General features: G+C 40.5%; 1 protein-coding gene across 1 annotated transcript; it reads right to left on the bottom strand.

The window, feature by feature from the left end:
• Positions 1-881: 881 nt before the first annotated feature.
• Positions 882-2,132, bottom strand: LOC308695085 (uncharacterized protein; the record flags this gene model as incomplete). Its single annotated transcript, XM_081373024.1, has 2 exons — positions 882-1,511; positions 2,067-2,132. 2 exons carry the CDS (start codon positions 2,130-2,132, stop codon positions 882-884), a joined length of 696 nt encoding a protein of 231 aa, XP_081229150.1.
• Positions 2,133-7,662: the final 5,530 nt, after the last annotated feature.

The raw sequence follows: 7,662 nt of genomic DNA, 5'->3' as shown, positions 1-7,662 counted from the left end.
TTGTGTTCCTGTTATTTTTTTCTGGGCTCATTGAGAGCAAAATAAACTTTTCTGTTACCTGTAACTGAATCCGTGACTCTCCCTGACATTAAGCGCTACTGTACCTTTTAAACAAACTTTTTCCTTTCTCTGACTTTCAGTCTCATGCATATTAGAAGATAAATATTCCTCTTTTTATTATAATTTATTTAATTTCGCCTCCTTGTTGCCATTTTGCAGCCCTTCACAGCTGGATCTGAACACTATCTTCTGGCCTCGGCCCAAACTTTTCAACTTTCAAAGTGTCTTTCTCCTAACAGAAGCAAACAGCCACACTGGACTTTCTTCATGTTCGGCAGCAGCGTCAACTAATAGCAAAACTATAATTATCTTCACCTCACTAGTGAGAAACGTCATGGCTTTTTAAGTTGCTAAAATATTTTACTGATAAAATCATCAGAGCAGCGCTGACAACACGCGAGTGTATCTGAACTGTGTGTTTATGTGTTTGAGTGGAAGAGAGCACACGAGAATAATATATTCTTTTCCATAATAACTGATACATGCTTAATACATAATAAAATTTTATTTTGTGGCAACAAACTTGAAAATAATTGGTCGTTTTGTGTCAAAGGCTTTATAATCAATAAATTGACTTCTATTTTTATAACAAAATCAGACCACAGAGAAATGTTCTGTCCAACTGTCCAACAGAGAAGCTTAGATACACATGGCTACAATCATAAGAGTATCAATTATAACAATTATGTAAGAAATATATTGTTTATTGCGTGTCAATATTTCAACGAATGTTAACAAATAAAACCTTGTTGCAAATTTTGTGAATTAAATATAGCGAGAAAAAAAAAAAAAAGATATGGTCAAAACATCTGATCTGTGCATTAAGACGTGCAGTGTAAACGCAGTTTCTCCACTGCATGGATCTTCATGTGTTTCTCCAGGTAGTGTTTTAAAGCAAAACTCTTCCCACACTGATCACACGTGTGCGGCTTCTCTCCAGTGTGGATCCTCTCATGTGTTTTCAGATCTGCTGATCGACTGAATCTCTTGTCACAGTGTGAACACTTGTAAGGTTTTTCTCCAGTGTGAATTCTCTGGTGCTTTTTTAAATCGCCCGCTGTAATAAAAGTCTTCTCACACACAAAGCACACGTACTCTCTTACACCAGTGTGAATTTTCTGATGTGTATGTAAATTACACCGCTGTGAAAAACTCTTTCCACACACAGAACATGAATGCGGCTTCTCCTTCGTATGAACTCTCAGGTGTTTCTTCAGGTTTGATGAACTAAGAAATGTTTTTCCACACTGATCACATGTGAACGGCTTCTCTCCGGTGTGGATCCTCATGTGAACATTAAGATGTTCTTTTTGTGTGAAACTCTTCCCGCACTGATCGCAGGTGAACGGCTTCTCTCCAGTGTGAACTCTCATGTGAACATCAAGACTACGGTTGCTTGATAAACTCTTTCCACACTGAGTGCAAGTTGTAGATTTCTTGGCTCTTCTTTTCTTTAAAAATGTCTGTTTAGTCTTTGAGCGACTCAAAGGTTTTTCTCCAGGTTTGACATGATGTTCCTCCTCCACTTCACTCAGTTCTTCACTCTCCTCCTTCACTTCACTCAGTTCTTTACTCTCCTCCTTCACTTCACTCAGTTCTTCACTCTCCTCCTTCACTTCACTCAGTTCTTCTCTCTCCTCCTTCACTTCACTCAGTTCTTCACTCTCCTCCTTCACTTCACTCAGTTCTTCACTCTCCTCCTTCACTTCACTCAGTTCTTCTCTCTCCTCCTTCACTTCTCTCAGTTCTTCTCTCTCATCCTTCACTTCACTCAGTTCTTCACTCTCCTCCTTCACTTCACTCAGTTCTTCACTCTCCTCCTTCACTTCTCTCAGTTCTTCTCTCTCCTCCTTCACTTCACTCAGTTCTTCACTCTCCTCCTTCACTTCACTCAGTTCTTCACTCTCCTCCTTCACTTCACTCAGTTCTTCGCTCTCCTCCTTTACTTCACTCAGTTCTTCACTCTCCTCCTTCACTTCACTCAGATCTTCACTCTCCTCCTTCACTTCACTCAGTTCTTCGCTCTCCTCCTTTACTTCACTCAGTTCTTCACTCTCAGCACTCTCTTCCATAGGGTCTGACATGAAAGAAATTAATTTTTATTTACAGTACATCAAAATAATTCACTAATAGACAACTGCTATTAAATATTATGATCATTTTGATGCATTTTTATAAATTATTTTCCCTGAAACCTTCCATGAAAGAGGTACATTGATCTTCCAATTATTACTTTTAATGCTGGACCAGCGGTCAGCATAAAGGATGCACGGCAAGAGCGCGCAAGTGGTTTTTCAGAATACTCAGTCCTCCTGTTATTTCAGTGCTGTATTTGACTTAAGGTAAGCCTATCTTCGATTCTCTGCTTATTTTTGTTTCTTTAACTTCACATAATTCTGTATTTTATTTAGACGCGTTGCTACATTAATAAACAGCCGCGTGTGGCGATAATTATTTCAGTTTAATCGCACTTAAGTATTGGCTCCTAGCTGGTTTCGATTTGGCCCATTTTCGCTTTATTGACTTAATTGCCGGACCGAGACAGCTGTCCTCACTCAAGCGGTGATAGCATTATATCTATATCTATGTAATTTGCGCGCTGTCGCGGAAGCGTCAGCGGAAGCATTCAGCTCTCGTGTTTAGCCTCCTCGTGTGAAGACCGACTCGGGTAAAGACCAGCGACTCTACCTGCGTGACTCCACCGAGCAAGGACACCAGAAAGGCACTTAAGTATCTCCTTTTCCCTTTTCCTTCCAACTTTTTATCTTATTGCTCACCTTAATCAACATGTGCTTTTAATACATTCCTGTTATCTCTCGGCAACGCCCTTTCATCACGCGCAAAAGGCAGCGCAATACTGCTAATCTGCGTCCCATTCTCTCATCCTCACACACACCTCTCTCTCTTTCCATGGGTCTATGGAATTGTCAGTCAGCAGTCAATAAAGCTGACTTCATTCCAGCCTTTGCATCTCATTCTACTCCTAGTATATTGGCCTTGACTGAGACCTGGATTCGTCCAGAAGACTCAGCAACCCCTGCTGCTCTCTCTAGCAATTTCTCCTTCTCTCACTCCCCTCGCCAGTCTGGGAGGGGTGGGGGTACAGGGCTTCTCATTTCTAACAATTGGAAATACTCAGCACTCTCTTCTCTATGCAACAACTCATTTGAATATCATGCTATTACACTTGCAACTCCCAAGAAAATCCATATTGTAGTCATTTATCGCCTCCCAGGTCAGCTGGGTAACTTCGTAGAGGAGCTGGATGTGCTGCTGTCCTCTTTCCCTGAGGACGACACTTCTAGTCCTCGGTGACTTCAACATCCATCTCGAAAAAGCCGCATGCAACTGACTTCATCTCTCTCCTAGCCTCTTTTGATCTCAAACGACTCATCAAGTACTCACAAATAGGGGTGTAACGAAACGCGTATTCATATCGAACCGTTCGGTACGAGGCTTTCGGTTCGGTTTTCGGTACGCACTACGTACGGAACGGTTCGTGGACAATTTTTTCTAACAACCAAAATGTCGTTATTTCAAATGAAGGCGCGTCGCGGGTGGCAAGCGCGCTCATAGAGGCTGCCGCGACCACATCATCAACTGGCAAATGCAATGTAATGAACGAAACTGAGCTACTCTTATTGTGTTTGTGTGGACCGTTTATCAGTTTTGACCTGTGAAGCGGGACTCGCGAGCCCTTTGCGCGAGCTTGATCAAGCAACACTACCACACAGCGCTAAGAGATCCAGACCAGTAAAGAAAGCATTTGAATTTCAAATGCTTTTTGAATTCGCCACTTAAGTAATAACATCGCTGCGAGATCTAGTGAGAAACATGCACATTTCTCTGTTATTAACGGATCAAACAGCGTTGATGTGGAAAACAGGAAGAAACATCGTGCCATGAATGAACTGGCCGGTGTCCAAAGATCAGCAACATTCACCGTGGATTTACTGTAGTAACACTAACTGCAAGGTATGGAAGTTTGTCAGGAATAGTGGGCTATAATAGCCTAGAAATCTAGACGCACCCTAGCGGCAGCAAAATGTATTTCGCAGCCAGGTGGGTCTAGAAACTCTCAATAGACCTTCTAGCTGCAAAAACCTAAATTGGGTCAGGCCAGTCACGTCGTGTATAGAGTAGGCGGGGACGGGCTTAACATATGACGACAGAGTTGCGACGGTTACCTGCCACTTGAAAACAAAGAATGACGGCTGCTGATGGAGAACAACGGTCTTTTGAATCAGCCGCGACTCTGGACTCTTGACTCTGGCCGCGACTCTGGAGGACTTGGAGTTAAGCTTTTCTTTGAGAAAAGAGCAAAGAACGGCACTTAAGTAATTCTTAAAAAAAAGGAGATGTGTTCGTCGTTTTGCCGGCCAGATATGGCAAAAGTTGAATCTATCAACTAAGCTCCGCTGTTGGGAAAACGCTCTGGTTGGTTGAAGCGCTGTCCTATTGCGTGCAGAGGGAATTTGCAAGACAGCCGTTAATCCCGCCCCTCGGAGTGAGCATATCTATGGTGAGTTTCCAGACCTAACATCTTGATGTAGGTCTGGTTTGCCAGGCTAGGGCTATAATGCTTTCAAGTAACATTACGTCGGTTTTATTTTGACATTATGAATACATTGCTGCCCTCAAATGTTAATCTGAACTAAAATAAACCTTTGTTTATAACTAGTCTACTAGCCTACTACAATATTACATTTCATTTTGCCCAAGGAGCTGTTTTGTTTTATATGCTCATAAGCAGAGGTGGGTAGTAACGAAGTACATTTACTTCGTTACATTTACTTGAGTACTTTTTTAGAAAAATTGTACTTTTAAGAGTAGATTTGAATGTGGGTACCTTTTACTTTAACTCGAGTACATTTCTAATGAAAAAACTGTACTTTTACTTCGTTACATTGGGCGACGTTCCTCTCGTTACTTTTTAATGCAATATGTGTTGTTAAATGCGAAGTTTATTCCAAGCGCGCTGTATCTTTTTTTCTGGGCTTGAGCGATGCTCGATTCACAAATGAATCACTCTTTTGAGTCGATTCTGTTCAAATAATTCATCAAACAAGTTGGCAGATCTGTCGGTTCGCGAATCAGTTTGAATGATTCAGTTCCTGATTCTATTCAGTTCCCTGCACGCACTGAATCGTCTGAAGCGATTTCAATTCACACTGGACTCGGAGTCGTAACAGGAAGATTTAAGCACATCAAGAGCGTTAGATGAAGTGGCAGTGGACCTACAGTACAGTCAAGTGAGAGCTTACGAAGATGTTCAACTAATAAAGATCTTCATCGCTGGCAAAAATATGATGCATTTGAAGATTTGCTGCTGTCTGTGAATGAATGATTCCACAGGATGACGATATATTTGATTTCATTTCACTCAGGTAATACATTTTACAACCAAACAGATTATTACGCCACGATACTAGAAAGTATGACATTACCCGTTTTTTGGACATATACATTAATTGATACATTAAATAAGCTACCATTGTTCACAGTTTATGAACACCCGCCATCCCGCGGTACTTTGTGTGTATTGTTGCGCTGTGGCGTGCGAACTCGACTTGAAAACGATCTTGCCTTTGCCTGCCGTAGACAGAGTAAACCAGTTTAAACATGCTTGCAGAAATATACATTTGATTATATTTTGGAGAACAGTCAGAAGAAGATCCGTCGATGTATTTTTTTTTTTTGTGTGTGTGTGTGTGTGTTGAGATGTTCAGTAGCAGTCATGAGCGCGAGCACATGTGAAGAGTTTTTAACTCTTCTCTGTCAATACATGCCTTTGAATGCAACACTCTGCAGATTCACTTTATTTTGATATTGTCTAATAATCCAAATGTAGTTGTATAAGTTACTATTAGAGGACAGGCAATGATTTTCGAGCTATACAGATGGCAGAAATAATGTTTACGTCTCTCTTCTGTTTTTGTTGCAAAGATAGCTGATAATAGTCATTTAAATAAACAAAATCTAAATATAATTTTATATATATGACGACTTCAGAGGCAAAAGCCTCTAAGTACCATCTGAAATTTTCTTCTAAAAGAGCATTTTTATCAAGCTTGTATGTTTATGTTCACACTTAAATGGCAATGAAAAGTAGCCTACCTAATTGTAATTAAAGTGAAATTACTGACCTTAAATATACAAGCTTGATAAAAATTATTGTTTTAGAAGAAAATTTCAGATGGCACTCAGAGGCTTTTGCATCATGAAGTCTTCATATATATATATATATATATATATATATATATATATATATATATATATATATATATATATATATATATATATATATATATATATATATATATATATATATATATATATGATCCGAAGTAACTAGTTACTCGCTACTTGAGTAGTTTTTTCATTGGATACTTTTTTACTCTTACTCAAGTAACTATTAAGATTATTAATTTTACTTTTACTTTGAGTAAATATTTCTATAAATACTTGTACTTTTACTTGAGTACAGTTTTTGGATACTCTACCCACCTCTGCTCATAAGAAGAGTATATAAATATAAATATAAAAAATCATACTTTATGATGTTAGTTTCATTAAATAAAATAATAATAATAAAAAAATAATTCAAGGAAATTTCTCTGGCAATGCTGTATGGAAAACGTACCGAACCGAACCGTACCGAACCGTGACACAAGTGTATCGTATCGAACCGAACCGTGAATTTTGTGAACCGTTACACCCCTACTCACAAATCAGGCAACCAACTGGACCTGGTTTACACACGCAAGTGCATCACAGACAACATCTTGGTGAGACCTTTCCATGTCTCAGATCATTTCCTCATTACTTGCAGTCTACATCTCTCTACCCCTGCACCACCAACCCCCCCACCAGTCACTCTCAGGCGAAAACTGCGCTTACTTTCTCCCTCCCATCTTTCCTCTGCCGTGTCATCTTCTCTTCCCCCACCCTCACAATTCTCATCTCTGGATGTGAATACCGCAACGGATACCTTATGCTCCACTCTAACCTCTTCTCAAGACAATATCTGCCCTCTCTTCTCCAGGCCAGCACGAGCTACTCTCTCTAACCCCTGGTTGTCTGAGGTTCTTTGTGAACACCGGACCGAACTCAGGGCAGCGGAGAGGAAATGGAACAAATCAAAAGACGCATCTGACCTGAGTATGTATCAATCTCTCCTCTCTTCCTTTTCTGGTGATGTTCATGCTGCAAAATCTTCCTACTTCCATAACAAGATCAACAACTCCTCTAACACACGATCACTCTTCAAGACATTCAACTCTCTCCTTTCTCCACCTCCACCACCACCCACCTCCTCTTTAACTGCTGACGACTTTGCGAACTTCTTTACCCACAAAACAACAATTATCAGCAGTCAGTTCTCAGCTCCACACACACAGGAACCCAGACTGACCCCTTCCACAGCCAATAACCCTCTGTCCTCCTTTTCTCCGCTAACCGAGAAAGAAGTATCTACACTTCTCCTCTCCAGTAATCCTACCACCTGCCCTCTTGACCCCATCCCCTACACCTTCTACAAGCCATCTCTCCCATACTTCTCCCAGCACTCACACACATCATCAACTCATCCCTCCATACTGG

This window comes from Scardinius erythrophthalmus (genome assembly GCF_964197995.2).
Source record: "Scardinius erythrophthalmus genome assembly, chromosome: 1".
In the NCBI taxonomy this organism is placed as follows: Eukaryota; Metazoa; Chordata; class Actinopteri; order Cypriniformes; family Leuciscidae; genus Scardinius; species Scardinius erythrophthalmus.
Note: the sequence above shows the minus strand (reverse complement) of the source record. Positions and strands in the feature narration are given on the sequence as shown.